The sequence below is a fragment of the Halichoeres trimaculatus genome, unplaced genomic scaffold (assembly GCF_033239565.1).
Source record: "Halichoeres trimaculatus isolate MK-OKI-2021-1 unplaced genomic scaffold, fHalTri1.1 fHalTri1_scaffold_13, whole genome shotgun sequence".
Classification (NCBI taxonomy): Eukaryota; Metazoa; Chordata; class Actinopteri; order Labriformes; family Labridae; genus Halichoeres; species Halichoeres trimaculatus.
Genome location: NW_027437191.1, coordinates 3,084,459 through 3,111,876, shown reverse-complemented (window position 1 = coordinate 3,111,876; position 27,418 = coordinate 3,084,459). Strand labels below are relative to the sequence as shown.

The window sequence follows — 27,418 nt, the reverse complement described above, 5'->3', positions numbered from 1 at the left end:
AACTCTGTTCTCTTTTTAGATTAAGGGTAAAGGAAGAACTGAAAGCACGAAAAACCTCACATCAACCACCTACACAAAAGACAAATGAAGACTGAGGTCAGTATATTTCAACACAAATCCATCCTTTAGTGTTGAAGTTCCATCAGTGCAGAGACTAACTGACTGACTAATGGGAAACTGGTGTCAAATAATGACTAATTACTAATTACTTAATAACAGCAGGATGCCAGCATTCCACCGGAGCAAAAGTATAACTTTCAAAAAGACATCTAAACTTACAATATGTGAGTTTAAATTTAAGTCGGGGCACCACCCAATTTGGAGAAAACTGAAACTTTAGAAAGATTTACTGTAAGAATTCTGTGATTCAATAATTAAAATAATTACTCCAATCATTAAGTCATTATCAAGTCTTGATATCAAAAGGCCACTACATCAATTGTGAGTTCTTTTGACAGGTGCACAGAGGCCGTTAATGTCAAACACACAAAGACAGAAAGCAATATCTTTATATATGAAAAGTTTATTCACTTACTAAAATAAGAAATATGTGCATGAACAGGTGAAAGATATGAAAGAATAAATGCATAGAGGAATGAAAAGTGATACTGATCGTAATAAACCGGAATAAATGGAATAAAGGACATACTCCACCCACCTAACCTATTAATCTAACCCACCCTGCGTCTCTGGGGCATTGACCACAATATACCAGTAAATGCAAGATTGCCTTACACAAGTCCAGAGGGTTGGTGGCTGCGCCAGAGATGACAGAGTCCCATTGCAGATGTCTGTTGAGGGGTGATGGAGAGCCTGGAGGCCTGCTGCAGGTCAGCTGAGTGTCACCGAGGTCATGTCCAATGAGTTGAGTCTGTAGCGTCAATTCACACAGCGGCAGTGGCGGCTGGAACAGCGGGGATGATGCTGGGTGTCAGGTCGAAACTTAAGCCGAGTTCCAAAATTAAATCACCGCAGGGGAAGCTGTGATCAGCGCTCTTGCCTTGACGTCGGCACAAGGGAATCCCGCAGATCAGCTGTTTGCATCAGGCAGAGACGTAGGCACTGATGGATGACTGGATGCATCTTGAGCTGGTTGTCTGGGGCTTGTGAGGAGTTCGGACCTGAAAGGTGCGGTGCAGGCTGCGAAGACGCGTGCTGAGAGGCCGCAGGTAGACAGGCAGGCTGTTTGTAAAGATATACTTTTTGTAGTGCTGTCAGGCGACAAAAAAAATTAATCTAATTAATTACAGGATTTGTAAGCAATTAATCTAATTAATCACATTTTAATCTCAAATCCGCTTAAGGTCCCAAAATAAAGAATTTGAATTCTAGGACATTAAAAAGCTGTTGTACATGACTAATCGAATAAATGCGCAAAAAAAGAGAAGATTTGTAAATCCATAATTTTTTCTACTGAGAGAGCAGTGTGCTCTTTGGATGAAAGATCAGCATGAAAATGAGGACAAGATGTGAAATGACAGAGACATAGCAAGACCCTGCAAGTCAGAAAAGTTCAGACAGCTCACGCTCCAAATGAGGATGTGTTGCAGTAGTTCAGAGAGAAAGAGCGGCGCCATCATGAGAAAAGATGACGGAGATCTTGGAGAGGATCAAAGGATGGAGCGCCCGAGATGAACGTGATCAAAGAAAGTTTGATATTTCTGATTTTTGATTCAAAAACAGGAAGATAGACATAAAAGAAGAGAGTCCACTCTTTTTCAATAGTTTTGGTGTTTACATGGTCATAGAAAACAATGTTATTTGGGTCTTGAAAGATCATTTAAGATGCTAAGAGCAGCCCCAAGCTGAAACATGACACCAGGAAGATGGAAGGCAAATTTCGAGGAATTCTTTAGATTTAAAAACAGGACAAATATTGATCATTTAGGGCTTGTATAAAGCAGTACAGAGTGTAAAATTATCTGTTTTTTACAGAATTGAGCTATAGCAAAGGGTTGATTTTCTGCAGATTTTCAAAAAGGACGTGTGAAAAAACGAGATGTGGACGGCAGTCTCACAACCCCATGTTGCTGAAGTCACGTGTGATACGTTCAGGGACCGTCATAAATTTGAGAATCTGACAAGAACACCACTGTATTTTTTTTTTTTTACAGCTTTTGAATAGGACAAACAATGCGTTTTTGAACCCTCTAGAGATTCGGGATCCAGATTAATCTGCGTCTCGTTTTTTGTAATTAAAGGTCATCCCCTATTTATGTCTCTGTCCAGTACATGTGAGATCCACTCACAAAGGGCAATCTTAAAAAAATCTCTAAGTGTGGATCTCACTGCCACAGAGGCACATGTTGCTGCTGTAAAAGTAGGCCTCACTTCTGAATCGGCTGCAGGTCTCCTGAAGGGTTTTCCTCCGCCTGCCTCCTCAGGAACCTGGTGTTGGTGGTAGATTGCTCTTTCTTCCTTCCACGTCCAGGTGGTGTAGACATTGCTCATCCATTGTGTTGGTGGATGTTTCCTCTGTATTCCTTTCAGTCTCCATCTGTAGCAGCTCTTCTTCTGTGTACTCCGGTTCATACAGGTATCCTTTTGGTTCCAAAGTGAATGGAACTTCATCGTCGCTGTCATGGTCACTCATTTTGAATTTCCTACACTGCCTCACAATCCTTAGAGTACAAACAAAAAAATTACGATACTTGATCAAACTTACACAAAGCTAAAACCGGCGCTCGAAGCATAGCTTGTTTACATTCCCTACAGCTGAAAGGAGGAGGGGGGACAGAGCGCACTAACGCTGCGCGGAAGGACACATGACCAGTTAGTTAGGTCCAGATAAATGTTTATATTTCCGAAGACTTAATGCACTTAAAAATTACTTGATGTAGCTTACTCTTAAATTGTGGTATTACTTTTTGATTTCCTCTCCCTGTTAGCGCCTATTTCCTCGTCACCAGCAATTACAGTTTGTGTCTTACTGAGGGAGAGGAGACAACTTTCTACTGTATCTAATGTCCTTAGTGGTCACATAGCGCTCATATAACCCCACTTGAAAAAACTGAACTATCCCTTTAAGAGCACTGTCTGTGCCAAGTGTGGTTAACTTCTCCTTGATTTTCCATCATTTGCAACCTCCAGAAAATGTTCAGCGCATGCCTCAGCGTAGTGTCGCTCCTCGGTTTTACACACAGTTAGCGCAAATGACTGCAGAGTCCATTCTTTATCAATACAATGTGCTGTGACCCCCAGGTAGTTATCATTGTTCACAGAAGTTCAGTGGTCACCTGTGAGTGCGATGCCCGCTGCTTCCTCAAGCCTGTTCCTCCGTCGAGCTCTCTAATCCTCATACCGTGTGTGTATTCTTGTCATGATGGTTCCTCTCGAGGGTGGATTATAAGACACTTCTCCTGATGCCTCTCAAATCACCTCTCTCAGTCCCTCGTCTTCCACTATGTTAATTGGGCGGCAGTTTTTCACTATTCACATAACCAGGGAGTTCGTCACCTTCTCACTTACAACTTTAGTTATCCGCCCATGAGCACCACACTCCAGCAGTCTAGACTGGCGAGGCCCCGTGGAACTTCAGCAGGGTGTTTTGCTCAGAGATGATAAGCCAATGATGTACTACCTCTGTGGTATTTAATTCGCCTTTGCAGAGTGCACAAATCACCTTAGATTTTTCCAACGTACCATCAGGCAACTTTTCAAAGTGAAACTTTCCACCTAAAACTCCCTCTTTGTCTATCTTGCGCAAAACAGGTAGCTAGCTTTGTGTAGTTTGGCTGCACTGCACACTTCATCAGAGGTACAGGTCAGTCGTGACAGGAAGTAACAAAACTGCTTAACTGCGTTATTTTTTAACACCTTATATATTTTAAATTTATCTCTAAAGTTAAAGCATTAATTTTTACAGAAGTAAAAGTAAAAAAACAATGTGAAAAAACTGTGTAGCTGGAGTGTGGCAATATGAAATGAACAATAAAAGCTCTTGGCCAATAGTCCAGCCCTCTGACTCCTCCTGCTGGACGTCCAACAGACTGACCGAGCATTTGAGCACACTGCTTGGGCCACCGCAGTGCTTGACTCCTCCTGCTGGACAGGCTCCGTAGTGCTGTCTGTCAAAGTCGTAGTACAGGATTAAAGTCAAAGTATGAATTTAAAGTGGTACTTCGAGTTTAAAGTGGTACTTTGAGTTGAAAGTGGTACTTTAAGTTTAAAAAAAAAAGTTGAAAGAACCAAAACACAAAGACAACAGCAAAAAAAGACAAAAGTGTTTCTTAAAAAAACATTGAAGGAGGAAAAGAAAAAGTGGAAGGAAATAAAGACAAAATAAAAATAAAAAAATATATAAAAATTAAAATAAAAAATGAATTGAGGAGAAAAAAACAAAGTGTTAGTATATAAAAAAAACAGAGTTGTAAGAGAAAAAATACAGTGTTAGGGGAAAAAACCAAAGTGGTAGGACAAAAAACAAAGTGAAAAAAAAACAAACAAACAACATACACACGTCCCCTGGGGGCTCTGTAGTTTTAAGACTGCTACAGTCATTAACAATGTAATTTGTGCTGAAGTTTGAGAGAACACCTGCAAATTATAGTTCTGTTGTTTTGTTTGGATGGTTGTGGGTTGTGCAGTGGCACAGTGGTTAGCGTTGCTGACTCACAGCAGGATGATCACCTGCAGTGTTGGGAATAACTGTGCTAAAACTAAACTAACAGCGTTAGCAACGCCGTAACTTTTGCTTCTAACTGGTAATTTGATTAATTACTATTTGGGACGTTACAAAGCCATTACCAACGGTGAAATGTGGTGCGTTACTTTGCAACCGACCTGACTCACTCAGCCAGGCACAAGAGAGGAGCTGCAGATAAAATGTGGGGAAAAGTGGCAGACATACAAGTAATGGTGAGAACAATCATGTTGACACATCTCTAACAAAGAGCTGATGCTAAAGGAAACTTTTCAGCAACAAATATCACACAGCTACCTGTGTGTCTGTGTAACCTGCAGTGAGGGAGGATCTCCTGCAGCACCTTTGGGTCAAACCAACTCCAGGGAGAGGGGTGGATGCCTTTTAAGGTTTGAATGTAAGGCACAAGTAGCCGACTTGTTTTGACTTGAAAAAAATATTAAAGATGACAGGACCAGATTTAAAAATAAGGGGTTCATCTGGAGAAATTACAAGTCAGGAGTGGAGCCAGGCACAGGGTTAAAAAGTGGGAGATTCCCTCCTAAATCGGGAGAGTTGGCAGGTCTATCTGATCTGGATCACTCAGCCAGACACAGGACAGGAGCTGCAGATTTAATCTGAGTAACTCTTGTTGTGATGGCATTTTGTATCTGTGAATGAGAAGGAAACACAGTGAACAGTGGATGTTGAGCACAGACACATATAATTATGTGTTCTCAAAACAACTTAAGTTATCTTTTACTTAAAACACTAGGTTAGAACAACAAATATGCAAAATTGCTTTTTACAGTGTAGAACAGTCTGAAACCTGCAGCACTTTGAGGAATAAGGCTTGGAGACTGAAATCCTCAGTGAAGCATTTTTGATATCAGAGCAGTCAGTTATATGACGGACAGGAACAACAGCATCCAGAACACGGAAAGGATCTGTGAAGTCACACCCTCAATCAAACACGGACACAAACATGTTGGTTATATGTGAGTTTGTGAAACCAAATCCTGGACTGTCAGTAATATGAGTGTGTGTTTATTCCAGACAGGAAGACTGAAAGAACAACTCCACTTCTTGTTTTTCCTTCTGCTGTGACGGATCAGCTGTGTGGAGGATTACAGCAGTCTGATGGTCGTCTCTGGAGCACTTGTTTATTCATCACAAGTTTAGTTTCTGTAAATGTCAGTTTGGTTGTTGTAGACGAGTTGAATTAATCTTTTTTTTTCTTCTGTTAATGTCTGTCAGTACATTTTCTATTTCTGTTGCTGTATAGCACTGAAATAAACTGCTCAGTGGTTAGTTGTCAGGTTGAAATTTCTGTCTCCAATGACCGAAATGATGTTTTTGGAATCAGTTTGCTTTATCTTTGAGGTGAAGTGACAGACACCGTAGTTTAACTTTGTGTGACTATTCATCTGTATGACTTATAGACATGTTTAGAGGATCATATGTAATGCAATAAATAAGAGGATAATGACTTACTCTGTGTTTGACTCTGTATGACTAAGAAGCATCCGTCACACCTGTGCATAAAATATGACAGACCAGCACACAGAGTGCTGAGTTTGAGACCTGAGTCATAGTAAAGGACCTATAAAACTATGTCCACACTGAGACCTGCTCCAAATCTATCAAAATATTAATGATTTAGTATATTGGGATTTTTAATTGTTATAGTTAATAGTTTGATGACGTACCACAGTTTGACGGTGAGCATGAAATCTGTTCCTGTTATTTGTCATTTAGTCTTCTTCTGATTACTTACTCAGCATATAGACCAATCTACTGATTGTAAACAGGCCTTGGCGTACAGCTTTGCTACAGAAGTGCTAATGGGTAGGATGGTTTATAAAGCAGGGCCACTAAGTTCACCCAGATGAGTTTGTAGGATGAAGACAGAGATTTGTAAAACTATACATTTTTGGAAACCTTATAGTGTAACAAATCAAAAAAACAATGTTGCCATTTCTTCCGAGGTTGTTATAGCAGCCATCTTGGAGCTTTAAAAATGGCTTCTTTCAAAAATGAGTTTCTCTATATCTTATCTCCTAGATGACCTAAATTCATGATTTCAATGGTTGAATCTAAATTTTTGGGGGCAAGGAATCCAATGGAGCTGACTACACTGTAAATAAGACATGTATGGATGGGTATTTTGCATTTTAATCATGTCTTAAAGTGTTTTAGATGATAAAATAGCTGGCTGTTTTGATTGAAACATGCCTGGCTTTTTTTTCTTGCATTTTGTAGAATGGTCCCCCCAATAAAATAAAAAGGTCCCTATAGAGGCGTATATTTTCAGCTCACTCGATATGATACCTTCAAAAACTGTGAGCACAAATAATCTGATGCATGTACTAACAGTTTTGACACTTAAATTGATGTAAAGGAAAGAGAATAAAGGTGTGGTAGTGTGATAGAAAAAATGTGATTCTCTATTTAAACTTCACAGCTTATGATAAATACAGAATACAACATTAATTTAGACACCAATAACAAGAGCACCAATCACAAAAAATCAACAAGAAATGGCCAATCAACACGAGGCTGTTATATCAGTACTTTGCTTCCCATAATCACAACACCCCACAGTGTTGCATAGAGTTGGCATAATGAAAAAATCAGGTCATCATGACAAATACCTTATATCCTAATTGAATTTTGATTTACCGTAGCTCAACTCTTATGTTACCCTAATTCAAGATTCCACTGGCTTCAACATTTTTGGCTGTGAAAAAGACAAATGGTGCCAATACATCTCGGATGAAACCAGGTATGTTGCTTTATCAGTGTAATGTTGATGCTGGGCCTTAAATGGCATGGCCAAGGTAACTCTAATTAGCAATTACATTGAGTCAACTGCAAGGTTTGATGAGAAGAGCTCTAAACTTTTCTGTTATGTTAAACAAGTTTGTTAGATATTGTTGGACATGCTTGTTATATTGTAGATAATTGAATGTTCAATGTACACAGAATATTGTATATGTTGTATTTGGGGAGGGGAGCCTATGTGCTTTTAGTTTATCACATACTGTCCTACATTTGTCCATATTTTGTCATAGTGTCTGATGATCTTACATGATGGTATGCAATGATAAGAGCACCCCCCTTTAAGTTTTTGATTAAAGCTATGGTCTACGATCTGAAACCCAGTGTGGCTGATGAGACACATTTGAAAAATGCAGCCTCACTCACCCCTCCCCTCTGTGTTCCAAGATCCCGCCCCCAGCTCGTATGGCCCTTCTTCCCCTCCTAACAACACGCCCCCTCCGAAAGAGCAAGAAGCTGGCAGAAAGTGTAACAAACAAGACAGTCATCCTCCTTGTAACACACAGTGGTAGCTTTTTCAATTGGACCGGCGCGATCAAATCCATGAATTAGCCGGTGAAGCAGGTCTGGCGTTGCCACTGCCAGCTGATCAGAGCAGAGCCGACTGTGGGCGAGGCTTTACCTTTCTTGGCGTGTCTTCACCAGCTCAGTATACAATGCTAAAGATGTGTGGCTAACTTATGCTAAAATCTATTGACAGAGCCGACCCGTTCTGACCAGTAGCATTCAGTCATTAGCCAGTATAAGCACAGACTAACCAGAGTTATTCAGCTGACATCTCCCACTGTGGTAAACAAAGTCATTACCTGTTCAACAGAAACTCAGCTGTCTCTGCGTCAGTCTTCAGTCCCAAATCCCTCTGCAGCTTTTTCCACTGGTCGTACATTTCTCCAATATTCAGTCTCTGCTGGCACTTGTATTGCTCATAATTCTTCCTTGCTTCAGCCTTTTCCTTGAAACTTTTTGTCTTCTTCCCTTCCCTGTGGAGGGTAACAGTATCAGCTTCCTGGTTTCGGTCTTCTCTGGCTCCATGACGCTTTGGTAGCTGAGCAGCTAGCTGACGTGAGAGAGGTAGTGGGGAAGGACGAGGTGAGACCATGGGATTGACGGTGCAAAGCGAGGGAGACAGTCTTTGGTCTTTATATTGTGTAGATTAGACCATAGGACCATTACAGCCCTATAAACTGTATTATCAACATTTAAAAAGCTTCCAAATCGTACACCAGAGCTTTAAGGGACCCTCAAAGTTGATGATTGGGCAGGTTGTCTTTTGTAAGATGTGATAAAGAGTGTTAGTGAAATATTACATTGTTTGGACGACATACATATCCAAATGACCATAAAAATACACAACCTTACATGCCTCGGTTAGAAGGAAGGTCAACCCCATTGGATTCCTTGCCCCCCAAAATGTAGATTTAACCACTGAAACCATGAATTTAGGTCATTTAGGAGACAAGATATGGAGAAAATTGTTTTTGAAAGAGGCCATAGTTAAAGATCCAAATGGCTGCCATAACGATCTCAGAAAAAAATGGCAACATTGGTTTTCTGATTTGTTCCGTTATGAGGTTTCCAAAAATGTATAGTTTTACAAATCAATCAATCAATCAATCAATCAATCTTTATTTATATAGTGCCAAATCATAACAAATGTTATTTCAAGACACTTTACAAAAACATTTACAGGTCTAGACCCGTAAATGTTAATAAAATTTTATCAGCAGAAACCCAACATCAAGACAAGATAAGGAGTCTTATCTTATCTTAATCCACCATGAGTACAGGACTTTGCAGCATTTAGCAAGTTACAATGGCAAGGAAAAACTTCCCTTTAACGGGCAGAAACCTCGGACAGAACCAGACTCATGTTAGACAGACATCTGTCTCGACTGTGTTGGGGTTAGAGAGAGACAGAGAGAGAATGGGGGGGGTGGGGGGGGGGTGTAGGGATACACACAGACACACACAGACACACACACAGACACACACACACAGACACACACACACAGACACACACACACACACACACACACACACACACAGAAAGGGATAGAGAGAGAAACAGACGCAGTCCGAAGGGGGGGGGGGTGTAGGGATACACACAGACACACACAGACACACACACACACACACACACAGACACACACACACACACACACACACACACACACACACACACACACACACACACACACACACAGAAAGGGGGGGGGGTGTAGGGATACACACAGACACACACAGACACACACACAGACACACACACACAGACACACACACAGACACACACACACACACACACACACACACACAGAAAGGGATAGAGAGAGAAACAGACGCAGTCCGAAGGGGGGGGGGGGGGGGTGTAGGGATACACACAGACACACACAGACACACACACACACACACACACAGACACACACACACACACACACACACACACACACACACACACACACACACACACACACACACACAGAAAGGGATAGAGAGAGAAACAGACGCAGTCCGAAGTTTGGCACTGTGGCGACAGTTAAGGTGAAACCAGCAGGCCATTCCCGGCAACAATCCAAAGCCGTAGCAGCTGGTGTCGGACAGGAGCACAGCAGCAGGCCGTCTACTTCACCTATCCCCAGGAACCTACAAGACAAACTCAGATCCTCCCAGAGAGGTGTATGATCAGTAACTATAACAGGACATTAAGACTAGAAGTTAGACTGACAGAAAAAGAGGGAAACAGGAGCCCTGTGTGTCAGTTTTACCCCGACAGTCTAAACCTATAGCAGCATGACTAAGAGCTGGTTCAGATCTGATCCAGCTCTAACTGTAAGCTTTATCAAAAAGGAAAGTTTCAAGTCTACTCTTAAAGGTTGAGACCGTGTCTGCTCCCCGGACCTCAACCGGTAAGTTATTCCAAAGAAGAGGAGCCTGATAACTAAAGGCTCGACCTCCCATACTACTTTTAGAGACCCTAGGTACAACGAGCAGACCTGCATGTTGAGAACGCAAAGACCTAGACGGATTATACGGAACGATTAAGTCTTTAAGATACGATGGACCGATGCCATTAAGCGCTTTGTAAGTCAAAAGAAGAATTTTAAACTCTATCCTAGATTTTATAGGTAACCAGTGTAGAGACGCTAACACTGGAGAGATGTGCTCTCTCCTCCCAGTCCAAGTCAGTACCCGAGCTGCAGCATTCTGAACCAGCTGAAGAGTCCTAATAGACTTATTAGGACAGCCGGATGAAAGAGAGTTACAGTAGTCCAGCCTAGAAGAAACAAAAGCATGGACTGGTTTCTCACCATCGCTCTGAGACAAGATGTGTCTAATTCTCTTGATATTGCGAAGATGAAAAAATGCCGTCCTTGAGACCTGTTGGATGTGAGAGTTAAAGGACAGGTCCTGATCCAAAAGAACTCCCAGGTTCCTGACAGTGGTGCTGGAAGCCAAGCTGATGTCGTCAGAGGCAGCGATGTTGTTCAAGAAAGCTTCTCTGAGATGTTTAGGTCCAAGAACAATGACTTCAGTCTTCTCTGAGTTCAGCAGTAAGAAATCTCTATCCCCATCCTACATATTGACCTAAGCAACCTATCTCTGATGTTTCTTGGTTTATCTGAAAGCAGATCAGACAGCAGCAGACTGTGCTCTGACTGTCTCATTGAAACACATGGGAGTGCGCAGATGAGCGCGGATAAGATGGAGTGAATCGTCAGCGATCTGTTACTTATATATAAAAACAGCTCAGGAACATGTCTGTATAAACCTTCACTGTGAGTTATTTGTCTAACTTTTATATTGAGATGTTTACATTTAAAATCAAAATATCAAACAAACAATTTTGAGACAATCTTTGATTGTTTTTCGTTTTTCCATTTTTAAAACCAGGACAGAAAAACATGGTTTTTCTGTTTCTCTGTTTCTCTGTTATTCCATTATTCAGTTTTGGTTTTAAAGCAGAAAAACAAAAAAACAAAGTCAGTTCTTTCGTTTTTTGGATTTTGTTTTGAAACAGAATAACAAAAGAATGAACCATACACGAAATCTTCCTGTCTGTGGCGTAAAATCCTTAAAAGGGCACCCACGTGGGGGTGTGTTTCTGTTTGGTGTTGACCAATCAAATGAGGGCAGGGCTGGCCCCTTGATTCCCCCCCCCCCCCCCCCAAACTGTCAAAAGTCTGTGACTGGAGCGAGCAGAGTGCAAAGAGGGAGAGAGGGAGAGCTCTGGAACTTCCCACCGGGCGCAAAGCAACTCCTTGTGCGCGTGCTGTAGAGTTTAATATACCTATAACTATGCATTTTTTTTAGCTCTTGCTGTGTATTTTTACTCGCTCGCATCTCCCTGTATGCTCTCGGTTATTGAATTTGTGCGGGCGAGGAATAAAAAAGTGGGTCCAGTTTACTCGTGCAGTACGAGATAATTTGCTCGTATGTGTGTTTTATCACTCGCTCGACATATGACACAAATATGACATCATATTTTTTCTCAAAATAACCTGGATTGATCAGCATAACACCATGGATAACCTGCGAAAAGCTCATATCTCTCCCAAATCAGTTCAGTTATGTGTCAACACCAAATTTCTGTCTCAACTGGCCAGTGCCTCCAAAATGCATTGTCCCTTTGGCTTTTTGTGAGCACTGCAAGTCAAAATGTTTAGATGTTCAGTCACCATGGCAGAAGACCATTAAAATATTCCTCATGTCCACCTCTCAGTCTTAGCCTAGTCCCTCACTGACAATGGTTACTGTACTCGTTTTTTGTCTAGTTGGAGTTTCACAACCAGCACTTCTTCGCTGGTTGCTGTCCTCACTCTCCCTCTCCTGACCAATCATACACTACCATCTGTCTGTCCTCAGATTCTTATTCACATCACAGCATATTTTCACAATCATGAACAGAACCTGTCATCTGGACTTCTGAGATGTGTGAAACTCCTCCTTCGAGTCCACTAATTATCCCCAGAGGGTGTCATATCACAATCCAACACTGTACTTCCAATAACAAAAAAATGATAACTGAATACATAAAGGATTTGGGTGAAATTAATATACAGTAGAACAAAATATATACTATAAGAAACAAAAATCACTCCAGTGAATTTCTTATACCTGCACTACCTGCAACAGAACTTTGTTTTATTTTTATTTATTTTTTTACTTTATTTCATTCTGTCAAAAATAAGACATTCATTATAAAAAAAATCATACATATGAATGAGAAAGGCCAGAAAAGAAGAAAGGTTCTTATTATGATCACCCCATCTCTCATGAAAAATTGCATAGAAATCACATAGTACAAAATTTTATTATTTCCAAAAAACAAAGTGCACCCTTTATACATATCCCCATACTTTCTTAGCGTACTAGTTTTGATCATCTTTTTAAAGATATACATAGATTTTGCATCTTTGGTGTCTTTTTCCCTTTTACTGTGACATAACGTTCATTCAACTTTGTTCCGAATCTTGTTTTTTTCAATATTTCAAATCCCTTTAAATTATAACAGCTTTATCTTTTTACAAAACACTTCTGGATGTTGATTGATAACAGTTTCTTATGTGCTTTGTACATGACTGACTTTAAAGATGGAGAAGATGACTTCAATTTTAGATGTCCTGCCTGTTTTTTATTGAAGATTTTTGTCGAATGCAAACAAAAGCAGCACAGCACGAGGAGTGTGTAAAGGAACCATCCAGGAAAGAGGATGGAGACCAGAATGTTCCCTGAAAAGTAAGTGAGATGCTACAGTTTTGATGACTTCAGTGATCCCCTCAGGAACTGCTCCTGCTCCTCTTACAGTATCATTTCCTCTCCTGCAGCAGGCTGAGAACACCTGTACCTCATCATAGTTACAGTAATCATCATTTTATGTTAGGGTTAACTCAACAAAAGTAAATATGACTGTGTTTATTTACATCTGAAGCAGATATTCCCCACCAAGGTTTTCCCATAGCTTCTATCAGCCATTCACCCTGCTGCTGCTGCTGCTGCTGCTGCTGCTGCTGCTGCTGCTGCTGTCTGAAGACTGTAGACTGGGTTTTACACAGGGGTTTTTATTGAAGGTAAAATGTGAAGCTTCATTAACATTACAGCACATTTTATGGACACAGTATATTTAGGGTCCTCGGCCTAAGCCAGGTCACCTTCTAGCAGAGCTAGAAACAGAGCTAGAAGCAGATTTTTTGTATTTTTTTATTTTAAGGTTTCACTGCAACACTTATCCTCCCATCATTCAAACAAAAAAAAAAGCCAAACAGACATGCTGCTCAAACAACCATGGCAGAAAACATGTGCTGAATTAAAAAACAGTAAATAAAAAAGCTTTGCATTTACTTTATTTTTAATTGTGATATGTTTGCCAACTTTGTCAAAGTACCATCTTGTTTTAATCTCCGCAGATCATCCTTCTGGTGCCAACTGCACTTGGCCCATCTAAACATTAAAGATAAAAATGTGACTTATTCCACATGACTTTTTATTGGGTTAAAATTTTTACCTTTTATAACCAAAGATAAATGAATGTCTTACCTCTAACCTCCAGTTGAGCATGAATAATGGCTTTAGTCTTTTGGTTGAATGGGGACTTCTGTTTTGATCAGTGATGTTATGTCTGCAGGAGAAAACATGTTTATAGGCAAATTTTTAGAGGACATCACTGAGCTCTGTTTTTTTAAATGAACTGGACCTGTCTGTATATAAAGTGAAGCAGATAACTGAAAAAAATGTTCGATGATGCAAGCATGAAATTTGGCACAAATACTCTCCAAGTAGGGTCCACTGCCGTGGCAGAGTTACTGATTTGAGGGATGATTAATTATATATATATATATATACAGATATATATATATAGATATAGATATCTCAAAGCCTCATAAAAGAATCGTAAATACTTTTTTTTTTTCCTCAGACCCTTCACTCCTCACCCAGGTCCTGCCCAGGCATCGCCATGCATCGTTCTATTCAGCTCTGTCTCAAATAGATGACTAGATCTCTGAGTTCACAGCCGATGAATCATGTTCTCACACTATGTGACCCAATGCTCTGATGGAGCTTCACTGCTCACACTACACGTCCATATACCACACTTTGGACTCTGTATCCTTCTTCTTCTATGGTGTTTGGGAGCTGGACTTGTATCCGGAACTTCAACGTTAAAAAAAGGTAGGAGAAGAAGAAAAGGAACCAGGAAGTGGGACATGCACACCGAAAATGCTCAACAAAAACAAACATGCTGCCTTGGCAATTTGTGCCATTCTGAGTTGACACACAATGACAACCTAAAAAAATGAGACATGTATAGGCAAGGGTTCGCTGGGCAGACGCTGGCAATAGGATCTCTCAATTCTTCAGTGAGAACAGGACCAACTGCTCCCAACTTTAGATGTCACTTCAGAGATTGCGCATGCTCTGTGCGAGAAGCTGAGGTAAGTCAGCTTGTGGCGTTGCTTCTACTGTGTGATACCTTCACAAGGAGTGACCAGGATTTCAAACATGTTTGATTTTCTTGCAATCAGCGGATTTGTGATCGGGAGCACATTGTGAGTTGTTCTCTCCTTGTCATCCCACGTATACTACACGAAGCACGACACACGGTTCAGCTGAAATTTGGCCCAATCCAAAAAATAAGCCACACAAGTGGCAAATCAGCTTAAATGAACCAACAATCGCACAGTGTATGCCCAGCTTAACCCTTCATTCACTCTCAACAATCCTTTACTTGGAGCAAAAACTGCGCACATACCGTCAAAGTCAACCATGATGATCAGGTCGTCGTTCTTGAGGTAATCCCTCCGCTTGAGGTCAAAGTGCTTGACAAAGTTTCTCCAGCCCAATGATCCACCCCTGTAGCACGCACAGGAGGGATCGTAAGTCCCCACCTTGGAGGGATTGTCCCAGATCAGCTTCCCATCTGATGCTGGAGAAGACAGAGAGAGGGGGAGGGGAAAAAAACAACGTGAGGGGGAGCTCAGTTTGATGTGACTTCATGCTCCTGTATGAGCTCAAATATTGTAAGCAGAAACGTCGGTATCTGGTTTAGACACATTCTAATGAGAAAGGAACAAGACAAGGTCTGGCTTCTAATGCAGGTGGAAACACATGGACTGAACAAAGAGAGCTTTAAAGGGATATTTCAGTATTACAGAGGTCAGCGTTGTTATGCCGCGGCCACACCAAACGCGAACACGCGAATTTACTCGCACGAATGGCCTGTCACGCGCCGCGTGAACACCCGAGTCTCGCCGCTGGACTTTTTTGACAAGCTGAGGCGCGAACACGCGAATGCGCGGTACTGCGGATGCGGAGTAGAGAGCTCGTTCATTTAAAGACCGAAAGTCCAAAAGAGCAGCTGAAAAACAATGAGCTGTGGTTTCCAAAGCATGACAGGAGAGTGTGAGAAAGCTTTGGAGATCACAATCAAGGCCTGCAGCCTCTCCCTGGTAATCCACCAGCCCTGCTTGGCTGTTCCCTACGATCTCATCCCCGATCCCCCGAACCTCCGACCCATGTTCCTGGAGGTATCCCAGGGGATAATGAAGGGGTGGAGGAAAGAGAGGAGCACAGAGAACTTCCATCTTTTCCCTCGCTCTGCCCCTGCCCCGCTCCTCCCTCCTCTCCATCAGGCTCAAAACTCCGCTGAGGAAAACACAGTCGGACTCAGTGATAGCCCGTGCAGGCAGGTCCAGCTGGGAACGAATGTTTTCAGAACTTACCTTCAAAACCTGTCTCCTCAGAGACTTTCAACCAAGCCTGCGCCTGTTTTTCTGGTCTCTGTAGAGTACACACGTCGTATCGTATAACTCTGGATGATGACACACCACACAGATTGTTTTCTCCTCCATCTTCCGGCGGAGTTAGAGCCGGAGCAGGCGGCAGTTGCCCCCCAACGTCAAATGACGTCGTGGGGAATATTTTGAACTCGAGCGAATTCGCGTCTACCGCCCAAACGCGTGAACCCTCCAAACGCGCCGCGCCAAATGTGCGAATCGCGCCGCCCGTTGCAAATCGGCAGCTAAACGCGTCTTTGCATTGACTTTGTATGTAATCGAGCCGCAAATTCGCGTTTGGTGTGGCCGCACCATTATAGTGACGTACCAGCCCTAAGCTCAGATAAAACAGTAATGAAACATAGACACTGACTGTTTTCCAAACCGCCTACTACATACTACATGTGTAGGTAGTACGTAGTAGGCACTACGTACTACCTACTGCTTTTGCATGTAGTATGTAGTATGACTCTTCTGTTGGGTCTGTTTTGCAGTATACTACTCTGGTTTCCAGTCTCGGAAGGCGAACCTACAGATGATGTTGGGTTTTTGTTTGCCTTTAATTTAAATATACAAAACAAGCTATGGGCAGATCTCGGCATTTAGTTGTTTTGTTAATCATATCATAGCAGATTCATCATTCTTGATTTCTATTCTTACACCTAAAGTTATATTGATGACTGAAAGTAAATCTGGATTTTTATTTTTACAGGTGATGAAAAAAACACTTCTATATGATCCACTTATGGTTAAAAGGGTAATTAGTGTTTTATTTGGGCTTTTGTAGAAGTACACACCTCTTTTACAACTAGACTTGACAAGATTCACTGGTGTTTCTTTCTAATCACTTCACTTCTATCTCACAGACCTTATAACTCATTCCACTCCACTAGATGGTGGTTATTCACCAAAACCTGCCAACTGCATTGACAAACAGTGTCAGCGCCGTGCATTGTGGGAAACAGTATGCCAGGTAGACTGGCGTGTTGCATACTGAGAAATTTTCCTGGATCAGAAGGACATGCAGGGATTTTTGGCTGACAAGTACGAACTAAATTTCAGCAAGAATAGTAGGCACTGCTACACTAAAAAAAGAAAACAGTTGGACCAACTTAAATTAATGCTTCAATTGGTCACACCTAAATAAATTAAGTTATTTGAAATGAAGATAATAAGTTCAATCAACACAATTTATTAAGAAAAATTAACTTAAATATTTGATTGTTCTATAATCAACATTTTGCATCAGTCCAACTTAAGGTTTTCAGTTGTTTCAACTCAATAATTTGCAGAACCTCAAAGTAAAACCTGACGAGGCGTTTTTAGACTTTATTGCGCTGTAAAAATGTGACAAGTTGAGTTTTCTTAAAAGAATCTAGGAAAACAATTGCACTAAAAAGCTTAGCAACTATAACTAATAGTCTTGAGTTTATTTTATGTCTATATGTAAAGTTTACTTTACAGCCTATTGTATTGACTTATTTTAACCATGAGTGAGGAGGGAATGCAGTGGATATTAAACCCCGGTGTACATTCAGATGTTAACCTGCCAAGGGCACAGGCTTTCTTTGTTCCACATGCATGGACCTGCTGTCTGTGCCCTGTGGCATGGCCTGTGTACCTTTAAGTGTGTTTAATGTTTTATATGTTAATAAATGAGATGTGCTGATGGGCCAAAACTATGGTTAGCAATGACAAACTGGGTATTGTCTTCAGTTAAATTACTATTATTGAGAGAGTATTTTAATTGGGGCCCTCACTGCCAGGGAGCACAGGCAGCCAGGACAAGCAGCCTATGCCGTGGAGCACAGCCAGGACAAGCAGCCTATGCCGTGGAGCGCACCCAGGCAGTCAATGCCATGGGGCACAGCCAAGCAGCCTATGCCGTGGTGTACAGTCAGGCAGCCAACCAGCAGGGTGGACCACAGACAGCCAGCTGGTCCATGCCATGGAGCACAGACACACTGGCCCTGTGTGGTAGCTTCATTTGCAGCAGGGTCTCATATCCACAGTGTCCCCTCCTCTCCCACGGTTTTTCCTTTTGGGTTTTGCAGATTATTAAGTTGAACAACTTAAAACTTTAAGTTGGATGGATGCAAAATGTTGATTTGAGAAGAATTAAAATATTTAGTTTATTTGACATATTAAGTTGTGTTGATAAAACTTGTTAATTTCATTCCAAAGAACCTAATTTATTTAGGTGTAACCAATTGAAGCAATTCATCTAAATTGGTCCAACTACTTCCTTTTTTAGTTGTAGCAACGCAGAATTTTAAGTTGATATGATCCACAAAAATACATTGGTAACCTGAACTTAAAAATATTGAGTTGGATTGATTAAAAAAATTACATCACTTCAACTGATTGCAGATTCTCTTTTTACAGTGTAGGCAGTTTGGAAAACAGTCACTTACTTGTCCTCATATCAGTTGTAAGACTGCGAGCGGTCGACATCCTCTGAAGAGCATCTGGGTTCTGGTCCATTACCACCAAAGTTGCCTGCCTGTTCACTGCTGGCCACTGCATCACACCGTCGTTTTCCCCACTGGCCAGGTGGAAGTACAGCCCCACATAGTTCCCTGTGTAATCAGTGTAACTGGACCAAGGGATGACCTGTACGCCATAACCGTAACCTTCAGGGCTGAAGAAACGGGGGCTGTTGATAACCGTCGTGCTGTCAGATGTCTCTAAGATCTTGGAGAAATTCTGGATCCTCCACACGTTGTTAGGGCAACGGGTTTCAGTGAAGCTGACGTCATCGATGTAGATGCCACCATCTGATCCAGAGGGATCACCGCGTGCGGCCTGAAAGGCGTATCGGAACTTGACCCCCACTTCCATTTGAACGTGGCCTATCTTCCATGAGTGGTCGTCATCAGCTGGGTACATGTGAAGGGAGGAGACGACAAATCTCAGTTCATTCATCTGTACCACACACAGTATTACACCACCTGTCATAAAACCAAGAAAACCCCCAGCATCATGCAAGGCTTTCATCTGAACTCTTTCTCAGCGAGTTCCTCCTTTTGAATGGGAGTGAGGAGTTTCAAAGTGAATTCATGTTTTTATTCCCAAAATTTTAGCCGCCACCTAAATCCTCTGAGAAGTCAAATGAATCATAAATAACAAACAACCATTAAAACACATTTTTGTTCAGGAATGAAATTACTTTGGGAATCAAAAGTTGTAAGATTATACATGCTGAAAGTATGGCTGAGGCAGGTCTCCTACCCCTCAGATAAGGTCACAGGTAAGTGACGCATGATGCCGTGATGTTGATTTTGTGAGACGGCAGATGCAGTCTAGGCACGCACAAAACATTAATTCATAACTTTAGACATTCGCCAATCCAAACTTAATCTGTCGAAAAGTAGTTAATATCTCAACAGGGACATTCTGGAGAAGAATGAGGAGGACCTGGCCGGCTTAACCCTTAGGTAGTTACATTTACCCTTTCAAATTTGCAGTGCAGGCTCAGGCTGCCAGACATAGAGTCATTATAATAGCACCGTGTATTCCTCACCCTCTTTGGCCCTTTTGGATTATTGTGGCGTCTTGCAGTCCTGCCAGTGTGGTGCAACGAAGACGATGGACCGTTCATCGTCTGGTGTAAGTAAAAGTTGGAGTTTTTGATTTTAGTTTAGATGCTTATCTTTGTGGGGAAAAGGGAAAGATAACATTGCCTTTCTCCACAAAATAATCCAAAAAAGCCAAAGAGGGTGTCGAATTGGATTTACAAATCAGTTTACACGTTTTTGGATAAGTGCACACATTTGTGGGTTTGTGCACACATTTGTAGATATTTTACAGATTTGTGGAATATTTTACAGATTTGTGGATGCATTTACACACACACACACACACACACACACACACACACACACACACACACACACACACACACACACACACACACACACACACACACACACAAATAATTTTGCTACTGTAATGGCTCCATGAGGTCTCCCTTGAAAAAGAGGCTTTTAATCTCAATGGAACCACCTCTGTGAAATACAGCTGATGTATGTACATAATGCCACTTTCTTTATTGTTGCAGGTTTAAACTGAAATTTATTAAAGGCTGATGATGACTGAGTAAAATTCAGGTAAATGCTGTGACATGTTTATCCATTGAAAAATAAATACCGTAAAAGGTTTGTATTTTCTTCATCCCACGGACTGTGCCTGTGCCATCGTCTGTTCGGACCCACACCACCAGCCTGTCCTTGGAGCTTCCAGTCATCTTGTAGAAGAACTGTAGACACTGAATCTTTCTTTTAGGGTACAGGGTCCTGGATTCCAGCAGGGCAGACTCCTGAGGCTCCCCTGTATTAGTGCTGAAGTGCATGTAGTACCCCGCATCTGGAAGGTGAGACAAAACGAGACTGGCGCTCACACCGGGTGATGAGTTCTTTGATCATTTCTGTCATTTCAACAGAGAGGATAGTCAGCTGGTACCTCTGCAGTTTCCCAGCAGCGTGTGGTCCTCTGAGTCCACCGTGCTCTTAGAATGGACCCAATCAGCATCATCAGAGGAGCTCTGGATCATACCACAGATGCTGGGGAACTCAAAGGAGCACTGGTCCAGCATGGTGAGAGGACCAGCTGGAGAGAAGTCAAATTCAAGAATTTGAGACTTTTCTTACCACAATGATTTTTCAAAAAATCCCTACATTGTTAATTTTTTAGTAACTTCTGTGATGTATACATACAACAGTTGTACATGCGGTTGAGCCTGAGGATGTCTGCTTTACTGAAGTCCAGGTACTGGCCAATGATGTTGTAGAACTCAGGGATTTTGGTGGTCACCGTGGGGATGGACTCATTCTTATTGAAGGAGAAGGGCCTGTAATGCATGAGGGACTCGTAGTCGTAGGCTGTATTTTGATCTGTGATGAAGTCATCCTCGTATTTGTTGAAGTTGTGTTCATATCCTGTAGGAAATATCAGGTTTAGTTTGGTCTGATTTACAAAATGCTGCACAATAAGAGAAAGAAAAAACAAGAGTCATCACAACCAATTTCAAAGGAACATTACAAACATTTTACTGAATTATTGTCATGACAAATGTTGGTGTTAAGGTGCATAGAGAACTGAAGAGAGACCTGGGGTCACCTGGTCCAGCCAGATGTCCACGTAGTCATCCCTGTCTGATCGAGACTGTTCGTGGTAAAACCCTAAAGCATGGAGTAGTTCATGTTCAATCACTGCCTTGTGGTCACAGCCTGGCCCCAAAGATAGGATCTGACCATTTTGCTGGTCACCAACGCTGGAGAAACACCTACGAGAGTGAAATCAGACTCATGGTGAATTCTGAAACGTCTGAAACTGAAAGAAAAGTTTCATATGAGGAGTTATTACGACAGATTTACAAGAACTGAAAGACTCAAAACAAAAAAGCCAGACTGTCCTCAACCTTACACTCAAAAAAGGAACATTGGTGTTTGTTCAATCAGCATAAATAAAACATGTAGCTTCTACTAGATTATTTCATGTTCAGTGGTTAAACATGATTAAATCATGTTGTTTCAGCATGATGTGCAAAATTGTTAAAACAACAAGATCACTTTATGTTAACTCAACCTAATTGGTTTAGGTAGGAATCCCATCTGCAACACCCCTCTAGAGCAGGAGGTGGCAGTAATGTGCAATAGGCCCTATTTATCAGAGAGCAGAGCCAGATGATAACCTGTTCTGTAAAAAAGTCTGTCAATCAGTTGAAGTGATGTAATTTTTTTATCAATCCAACTCAATATTTAAGTTAAAGTTTCCAATGTGTTTTTGTGGATCATATCAACTTGAAATTCTGTGTTGCTACAACTAATAAAAAGAAGTAGTTGTACCAATTTAAATTATTTAACATGGATTTAGTTGTGATCTCTTAGAAAATTTGAGTAAAATCTACTATGTGTATTTAAGTTACAACAACAAATGTTATTAATTTGAAATAACTTAAAGATAACATGTACATTAAGATTAAATAAATTATCTAGATCTAGACAAGCTGGCTGGTGACATATTCAAAAAGCAATTAAGGTAATTGCAACACTGCCATACCAGTAGAGGGCAGTAAGACAACAGTGACAGCCCTTCAGCAAAAGTGGCGCCATAGAAGAAGACAGACCTACGTTGGTGAGTGGTCCGTCTTGCTGCACTTGGATTTGCTGACATTTGAAAGGAGACTGGCTCTAGAGACGAAGCCGTTTCTTAAAGCCCAGAAAAACAGCTTCTGCTGGTGAAACACCAGACTCTACATTCTAAAGCAGTGTTACCCAACCCTGGTCCTGGAGGACCCCTGCCCAGCATGTTTCAGATGTTACCCCACTCCAGTTCACCTGATTCAAATGAATGGCTCGTTATCAGGCTCAAGCAGAGCTTGATGACGAGCTGATTACGGGTAAACTTTAAACTGGGAGCTGACATTTCGTTTCATCTGAAAACGCTAACATGCAGTGAAGGTGCAGTGAAAAAAATCTGCGTTTACACAAAAACACAGAGGGCCTGAAAACGCTGTAGTAAGCATGCCAGGCCTATAGTGAGCGCTATAACTGTCTTGTCCAGAAGCCACTTTTGGGAGATCTCCACCGAAGTAGAGTTGGGCTGATCATCTGGTGTATTGGGGAATACTAAGCTGAAAAGTGGAGCAACAGATGCACATTTTGTTGAAACACACTCAGCAGATTGAGCAGCACGAGCACAACACAGTAGTTTGCGACGATCGTAACAATGGTACTGTTGCATGCGCTTGGGCGAAATCAGAGTGTGATGTCAGCGTTTCCACTGAAAACACCAGTTTACTGTTTACTCAGCAACGGTGTCAGCAGCATTTCAGAAAAATCTCACTCTGGAGGTCGTTTTCAAAAGTTTGCATTTTAGGTCAGCTGAAACGCTGTTTCCATATAAACGCGAGGCTGAAACGCAACAAAACTTTTGCTTTACACCCGAAAACCGTTGTTGTGTAAACGGCCTCAGAGTCTAGTTCTAATTGTGGAACAGCTCAATGATTTCACAGCTGGTCACTGGAGCAAAACTGATGAGTGTAAAACCAGATGCAGAATAACATATGACCAATTCAAGTATAGTGCAATCAGATGTGTCTCAAATTGATCCCAGTAGATATTAATGTTGAAATGCTTACTCACCATTTCATTATGTTGGGATGCTGAGTCAGCATATATTTCAACATTTTGTTCTTCTACTTCATTCTTAAACTTCTTCTTATTATTATTATTTTTTCTTTCACTTCCTCTTACCTCTTACCCACTTTTTCTTCACCTCTTTGCTTCTTTCAACAATTTATTTTGCCATTTCTTTGTCTGCTTTGTTTCACTATTTTAACAATTTTATTTCTCGATTTCAGCTTTGGGTTAGGGTTCGGGTTAGATTTAGCATTTCAATGCATTTCCTGCAAGGAAATGCAACTTCTCTAGTTTATTCATATATATTTCCTTTTTATGTGGCCAGTATGATCAGCTCCAGCTTGGGATCCCTTGGTACAGTGGTGCATCATATCCACAGTTAAGGACTAGTTTCCCAGTCTTACCCTCCTCTCTTCTCAAACTTGATGTAAGTCTTCTCTCCCTCATAAGGCTTGAAATCAACACAAGACTTGAGCCTGTACATCTCAAACGCCTGGTGGACACATCCTTTGGCATTAAGGTCTGAGGAAAGAAAAATGTGCTGTTTGTGACAGAGTCAGGAGAGCTTCACATGATGCTGAACAATCATCTGAGCGGTAAATGTGAACTGAGTATTAATGAAACTCACCTAAATCATCCCCCAATATATATGGGATAGGAAACTTCCACCTGTAAGCTGTGTCAATCAGCGCATTCCTCTCTTCCTGTAACAGCAGGGGGTTAAAAAAAAACATGTTTGTAGTTAGTTATTCAAAAACCCAAGTCCAACATGTGTTTCCTGAGCATGAACAGGTTTCTATGGATAAAAGATAGAAATAAAAACTTACCGGAATCAAAATATCTCCTTCAAACAGGTTGGTATCTGAGCCTGCATCACCGGTACATGTTAAACAACATTCACAGTAAAACATTAAAAACATCTTTTAACACTGAAAACAACACAGCTGGCATTTTAACATTTAATCAATGTTGAGTCAATATCAGGTACTAACGTTGATTGACTGTGGGATTTTGTTTTGCTTGTTCATTTAAATGTCATAGTCTCAAAGTTGAATCAATGTAGTTTTTGTTTAGATTTTGCAAATTCTACAAATGTTGAGATTCACCAGTAATCTGTAAATGTATAGATTAAAAATAATGTCTACAGCTAATTTACACATGGTTAAACCACCTCAGAGGCAGCTAGGAAGAATTTGTCAAAGTAAGACAGGAACAAGTTCATAACCGCATTCTTTGTTAAAAGAAGAAATGAATGAGGTCTTTCAGTCTGGGTTCAGAGCCCACCACAGCACTGAGACTGCGCTGTTGAAAGTAACCAACGATCTACTTTTGGCTTCGGACAGTGGTCTTCTTTCTGTGTTTGTCTTGCTTGATCTTAGTGCCGCTTTCGACACTATTGATCGTCACATTCTTCTGCGGAGATTAGAGAGTCTTCTTGGTATCTCAGGAACCGCTTTAGCCTGGCTTTGATTGTATCTTTCAGATCGACACCAGTTTGTTCATGTGAACGTCTCTTCTTCACACACCAGGGTGCTATATGGAGTTCCTCAAGGTTCAGTGCTCGGACCGATTCTTTTCATCTTGTATATGCTTCCTCTCCTATATTGAGGAAACACTCCATAAACTTTCACTGCTATGCAGATGACACTCAGCTTTACTTGTCAATGAAGCCTGAAGAAACCAACCGCTTATCTTAACTTGAAGCATGCCTCAAAGACGTAAGATCCTGGATGAGCAGAAACTTCTTACTGCTGAACTCAGAGAAGACTGAGGTCATTGTTCTTGGACCTGAACATCTCAGAGAAGCTTTCTTGAACAACACCGCCGCCTTGGACGCCATTGCATTTTAAGTCAATGGTTTTAGCAGTTTTTTTTTTTTTTTTTTTTGCTGTTTTTCTAACTTTAATTAACTCTAACTAAATTTCAGACAAAATTAAAGGACACCAACAAATGTTACCTGGACACTGGTTCAGTGGCATTTCCTTATTTCTCTAGAGTTACTGGTGGAGGAACAATGTATACCAACTTACTGTCCATCTGTCAGTGTAATGATGTTAATATTTTACACTGTGGGAGTTGACTAGGTGACACTATCATAGTGTTAAACTCTATACACTTTGAAAAGTGCTAATTCAACACTTTTTCAGAGGTTCCCACATAAACACAGGAGCAGTGTTAAATTTAACTCTCAGGGAGTTAAATTATGCCATTTCAAATTTGCAGTGAAACGTGAGTGAGGAGGGAACAGCGTTTGTAGACTACCTTGTGTTTCAGAAGTATTCAGAAGAAGGGGTCTGTCCCTGAACATTTCTTGTGGGAGTTGTTGAAGAGAAAAAATAACTGTTCTCAGTATCACTTCAGTCTGGTTTAGGGTGATTATCATCGGTGTACCAATGGAAGAACAATGGACTTAGTGTCTTTCTGTTTTTGTCTGTAAAAATAACCTTTCTAGTCAGTTGTACTTACTAAGTGTGTTTATTTGTCTCTAGACTTGTCTGACACGATGAAACATGCAGTGTTGCCAACTCCTCAGCATCAGAAGTAGCTATAGGCCAGCCCAAAAGTAGCTACAAGCCGCCAGATCAGCATAAACACTAACATACATGCTAGTATAACCGCTCGGTACACTAAAAATCCTCATTTTCAACGACTCCAAATATGGTCAAGTGAATTTCATTCCATGAGAATGAGACATTCTTTCTTTTCTTTGATGAAGAAATACTGTAAATGATGTAGCAAGTTAGCTCTCCACCGCTACCTGTACTCATCCTCCAGCTGTCGTCTGCCTCTGCACGTTCATGTGGTTCAGGGGGCGTGGTTTTGGAGGAAGCCTGGAGGGAGGGGGTGGGGTTGCTTCGGTTGTATCGTTTAAAAAAACACTCAAGTGCTGCGGCTTTCTCAATCTGACCTACCCTACCTTTGACACTTTTTCCCATATAAACACCAGAGTGTTAAATTTAACTCCAAGGGATTTTGCAGTGTGTGTGTGTGTGAGAGAGAGAGTTAGAGTGAGTGTGACTGAGTGTGTGTATATTGGGACCTTATCAAACTAATCAAAATAAATCTTGAAGTAAAAACCTCTAAAACTTATCAAACTAAAGCCCTTGTAACAAAGTCCAAACACTGGGTTGGGTGAGGCCTGTGTGTGTGTAGGAGGCACACTAGCTTACACAAGAGCCCAAATTACAATGTGATGTATAGTGTTATAGAGTAACAAGAGGTGTCTGAAAAGTCACATAAGATGGTAAGTTAGCAGCACTGTCCTTGCCCAAAGGGCAAGTTTTTCAATATTGAATCTACAGTTGCTAACAACATTTTTTTGTTGTTGTTCCAACGTCGGTTCAAAGTTTTTTCCTAAACTGACATTATTTTACACCATTTAAATGTTTAATGTCGGTCAAATGCTAACTGGGAACATGCTACAACCTGTTCTCTGAAACGTTTCCATCATATTTCACATTTCACAAGAAGGTACTAGTGAATCAGAAAGACCCGACTCAAGACTCACCCAGGTTTAGGATGGGGTTTTCATCCTCTCCATTCTCAAACACCTCTGGAACACAAACACACACTCACATTATTAACATCATCATCATCATCTTTTAACGGTGAAAGCTGCTCTTTCTTTACCGTTAATGGTGTACGTACCATGAACCCTGGGGGTCAGGGGTATCTGGATAAAACAAAGCAGAATGAGTCTCTACGCTCTGAACGATGGTGTCTCACAGTGCTGGATTATTAACACATGAATTATTACTCACAGTGTATGACGAGGCTAAAGCCAGCAGTCCAAAAAACAGCAGGACCCTCTCCATTATCAGACCGTCACTTAGTGCTGCTGCTTGGCTGATGTGACCAGATATGAACCTTCAGCTGTGGATGAGTGTTTATGATGGTAACATGTCAGAGACTTTGCCCTGATAGTGTTAATTATTGTCCCAACACTGTGAAAAACAGCAGATGCAGAGTGTTTTTCACAGTGCTTCCTTTGCTCTTATCACATTTATGCACTGATGGTAGAGGCTGTTATCAAACACACCTGTCAG

At 41.2% G+C, this 27,418-nt stretch overlaps 2 protein-coding genes across 2 annotated transcripts in view; one reads left to right on the top strand and one right to left on the bottom strand.

Annotated features, from left to right (window-relative positions):
- Positions 1-5,794, top strand: part of adgrf3b (adhesion G protein-coupled receptor F3b) — a 31,194-nt gene extending 25,400 nt beyond the window's left edge. Inside the window, exons 11-12 of the mRNA XM_074685342.1 lie at positions 20-96; positions 5,678-5,794. Of these exons, the coding sequence (XP_074541443.1) occupies positions 20-88 (69 nt within the window). The 3' untranslated portion in view covers positions 89-96; positions 5,678-5,794. The remainder of the gene's footprint in view (positions 1-19; positions 97-5,677) is intronic.
- Positions 5,795-14,025: 8,231 nt separating this feature from the next.
- LOC141802258 (meprin A subunit alpha-like) lies at positions 14,026-27,187 on the bottom strand. The gene is made up of 13 exons (XM_074685786.1): positions 27,134-27,187; positions 27,021-27,045; positions 26,881-26,925; positions 24,200-24,240; positions 24,001-24,076; positions 23,777-23,894; positions 21,339-21,514; positions 20,946-21,167; positions 20,692-20,838; positions 20,380-20,595; positions 18,645-19,109; positions 15,207-15,380; positions 14,026-14,075 (listed from the first exon to the last, which is right to left on the bottom strand). The coding sequence occupies exons 1-13, from the start codon at positions 27,185-27,187 to the stop codon at positions 14,026-14,028; spliced, it is 1,809 nt and encodes a 602-aa protein (XP_074541887.1).
- Positions 27,188-27,418: the final 231 nt, after the last annotated feature.

What these genes read in the sequence shown, in the direction of transcription:
- LOC141802258 (XM_074685786.1), bottom strand. Translation starts at nt 27,187, where the DNA reads ATGGAGAGGGTCCTGCTGTTTTTTGGACTGCTGGCTTTAGCCTCGTCA. An exon ending in GCTGGACCAGGTGACCCCAG is followed by an intron (nt 21,168 to 21,338) that starts GTCTCTCTTCAG and finishes TATTTCCTACAG; the next exon opens with GATATGAACACAACTTCAAC. An exon ending in TACAACTGATATGAGGACAA is followed by an intron (nt 15,381 to 18,644) that starts GTAAGTGACTGT and finishes TGTCTTCTCCAG; the next exon opens with CATCAGATGGGAAGCTGATC.